At 32.2% G+C, this 3,976-nt stretch overlaps 1 protein-coding gene across 1 annotated transcript in view; it reads right to left on the reverse strand.

Annotated features, from left to right (window-relative positions):
* Positions 1-1,683: 1,683 nt before the first annotated feature.
* The window catches only part of LOC108691126 (sorting nexin-14-like), a 3,749-nt gene continuing 1,456 nt past the window's right edge, over positions 1,684-3,976 (reverse strand). The window contains exons 5-9 of the mRNA XM_018198780.1: positions 3,875-3,964; positions 3,669-3,793; positions 3,461-3,519; positions 2,303-3,147; positions 1,684-2,218 (exon numbers count right to left, since the gene is read on the reverse strand). Coding sequence (XP_018054269.1) covers positions 1,812-2,218; positions 2,303-3,147; positions 3,461-3,519; positions 3,669-3,793; positions 3,875-3,964 — 1,526 coding nt within the window. The 3' untranslated portion in view covers positions 1,684-1,811. The remainder of the gene's footprint in view (positions 2,219-2,302; positions 3,148-3,460; positions 3,520-3,668; positions 3,794-3,874; positions 3,965-3,976) is intronic.

Below are 3,976 nucleotides of genomic sequence, written 5' to 3' on the forward strand. Positions count from 1 at the left end.
ATATATATATATATACATATATATATATTATCGCAAAATATCACATATTGAATAATACAATAAATCGAAATAAGCAAGTCTATTTATTGTACATTCCCTAGTTAAAATCACACTGAAGTAACTGTTACGGAAACCATCTGAATCGAGCGACGGTGATGAAACATTCTACTTAATCTAATTCACAAGAATTTATTGATTTATATATTATTCATTAAATGCCCTTTTTTGGTTTACGTATGCTAAAATGAATAAATTCTATCTTATTTTATTTATTAAAAATATACAAATCCATTATTAAATCTCCGTGCTGTGTAAAACATGGAGATAAAGGATAACAAGAACTTACACCTCCCCTGCAAGGTTCATCGCAGCGACGTTCCTGTGCAAACTTCCTCGTCCTTGTTCCTCTCGCTGAACACGTCATCGTCCCTCGCTCACATTTCTTCGGACTTGCTCCACCAGCCAGTCTGCCGCTGCTGTGTCCTCTTTCCCCTCATCATTCTTTGCACTCGCTCTACTCTCCCCTCACATCGTTCCGCTTTTCACTCGCTTGCCTGCGAACGGTGGTCCCCAATCCTATTCCGTCGTTCATTCTCGATGTCTTTTCGGAGAACCGAAATCAATCCGGGGCTTCCCGGAGAATTCTTGGGCAATCAGTTTTAGCGATTATACTGGAAACGGAAGTCACGTTACCATGACTTTACAATTGTTTTTTCACGATAATAAAAGACGAATGTATTACTGAAAAGCAAACGTAAAGTCATATTCTAGAATGTTGTAATTGTCACTTAGTAGTTATCAATTTCGAGAATATATAGATATGGAAATTGGAAGGAGGTCAATGAAAGTGTTGCCATAAATTCAAATCTTAGCGAATAAAAATTTCACGTGATATAAAGAACTTTATACTTTTTCTGATACAAAACAATTATTACGTTTTTACACATTAGAATATTTATTAAAAATTATTACGTAATGATATGGTTCACTCTCGATAACATTACGTATATTATCAATATTATTAATTTTTGGAAAATCCTTGAAACTTTATCTGCATACGATGTTTGAATTATTTTGAGATTATCAGTTGTTTTGCAAACTATAAGAATTTGTACATAAAATAATTTTAATCGATAAAAGTAAATTACATAAATATTTTGTATCATGTATATTATAACATAAATATATATAATAAAATATGTATAATATAATATATATAATATAAATATATATAAGCATAAAATTCATAAATTAAAGATATTTGCTACCTTTTTATATTATATTACTACTGTTCAACAAAAATCGTCAAAGAAAGCATCGTATCTATATTTTTAACAGGCGATCAAATTTACAGAAGAGAATGATCTTATCGTCTACCAATCTATCAGAATACAACATGGTTTTTACCGATTAGACATCACGTGATGGAGAACGCGGTTTATTTAAATATATGACTCATTACAATGAATTTTACTTATTACGCATACCATTATTTTTTTATCATGCAAAAATGTGTTATCGTGCAAAAATCATCTATTCCAATGATTTATCTACTATCATAGTAAATTTTATTATTTACGTATTACGTTTATTATTTTTTTTATCGCGTGCAAGAATATTTATTATTATCGCTTTCGGTTTTATATGTACGGTTTTATATGTAATACTTTTTGATAGAGCTCAATAAGAATTTTTATTTACAAAGTTATTATGTTACATGTACAAGAAGAAACGTATGTACGTAAATTTTATAGAGAATTAACACTATATACAATATTTATTTTCATGGTCGTCAAAAAACGATCCTGATGTTATGCAGTCACTTCTGGGAAAAGATTCACTAGGAGATGATCTAGTAAAAGATATGCTAGATGTTTATTGAATGGTGCGTTTTGTAAAGGATCTAAGAGAGAATTCATCAGATTGTTCCAAGGCCTGGGGAATATCATTAACCACCATAAAGAATGTAGTCCCTCTTTCGCCGTTTCGTAGTAACTTCGACATTTTCCTTGCGAGGGAAAGTCTCTCATATAATTCTTACCCACTATTTTCGCATGTAGAAGCTTAACAACGATGGAAGCGCGACCACCACTTAGAAGCTTAACTAAAGTGTTGTAGAATATTGCGTTTACATAAGGGTCTATTCTTTTACGCAATAAAAAGGCCAACATCCAGAAGAGTCGTGAAATAATCGAAGGTAAACTTAGTAGACTATCGACTGTAACATAATAACATTATTTTCAACAATCATAGATAATCATGAACGCATATAATATAAAAGATGAGATAATTTTGAACTTACGAGCTTCTATAATGCATAAACTTGCACCTTTCATGTGATCACGCTGTGGTAAACTGCACGGAAAATTTTGGAAAGTAACTGGTAGATCTAGATTATTGCCGAATATGTCATCTATCAGCTTTCTTCCTTTGCTCTCCATTTCAGAGAGATGCTCGCTCGATGGCTCGACACCCATATCCATGTGTTCATACTTCGTGTATGTAGAAGCTAAGAAAGTACTCATGAATTTATCGAGATGCTGTCCCTTCTCCTTCCGCAATCTATAAGCCATGCTCTGGTAAAGGATGCCAATGTCGGGCGTGCTATAATTCGCGAAGTACGGTTTCAAGTTCGGCGTTGTAAGAAAGGTGTAAAGGAGTTCGCTACTTCTTAACATCGGTTTAGACAGCAACTTCTGCAGAAACTCCTCGTAACGTTGACGATTAGGGGTTGCGAGGGGCAAGTGTGGATTTTTGCGCGACGGTAATGGTGAATCATTTAACTCCTTGTCACCATGGAATTCGATAAGCCGTGTTCGCAACGTATAAAAATCTTGATCTTGTCGCAAGACTGTCCACGATTTAGCTTCCGCAACGCTATGAATGGCAATCATGTAAATTGGTTGCGTTCCACCGCCGTCTACATGAGGAACAGCAACTCGCCACGTTGTTAAGTCGCGATTACTCTTATCGCCGAAGCCTTTGATTTCGTTATATGCTCGAGATGTGCAATCTACTTCTTCAACTGGATAGACGTCTTGTAGTTGAAACGGAGTACCATCGATTGCAGTCGTACGTAAAACGCCATCGACCTTGCTCACTTGATTATTGAATCGCATAGGAGGAGTAGATGTACCTCCTCTCACACTATAATCAAATATATTCATACAATTATTATAATTATTAAAATTTTATTGAAAACTAGCATATGTAAATTATGTTTAAATTTATAAAATATATATAGTATCTATTTTATTTATATTCATTGAAAAACACTCTTAAGAAATTGCCATTTGTTCTATTTCATACATATAAACTATAATATAGTAAGTATAGTTGTACAACTTATATATACAATTAAAAAAATAAGTGATCATGAAAATAGCAAAATTAAAGTGTTAAAAAATAACATTTCTAAAGAATTTAGAAATATGGATGTGTGTACATTTTAGGAGCTTACTTAGCTGCTGTAGTAGGTTTTGTTTGTTCAGACAAATGACCACACAAGAGTTTATATAACTAAAACATACAGCACATAAATAGTTATTATTAGAATCTAAAATTTCACTATTAAAGATTTAATATATTAAGGATTAATATTTAATGTATTCAAAATTTTAAATAGAATGTAATAGGGGAAGAAAAAATAAAGATAAAATGTCATTTACTTGATAACTATGATGGAATGATGGCAAACAAGTACTTTCTAAGAGTGCGTATGCTTCTTGATGAGCTTGATAAAAGGGTCGTGATGTTCGTAGTTCTTGAATTTTTTCTGGTCCACCTTCTAATACTGAAAATAAACATGTATATGTATGTAGATATATTTTTTTTTGAAACTGAAATTATTTATTTTTATAAATTTATAAATTACTTTGTCGTATGCCTTTTGATATATGCAATGGTAAATATAAATATTCTGAACCATCAGGATCAAGGTATACCGTGTGCATATTCCGAACATCTATGTATAAAT

Source organism: Atta colombica, unplaced genomic scaffold (assembly GCF_001594045.1).
Source record: "Atta colombica isolate Treedump-2 unplaced genomic scaffold, Acol1.0 scaffold401, whole genome shotgun sequence".
NCBI lineage: Eukaryota > Metazoa > Arthropoda > Insecta > Hymenoptera > Formicidae > Atta > Atta colombica.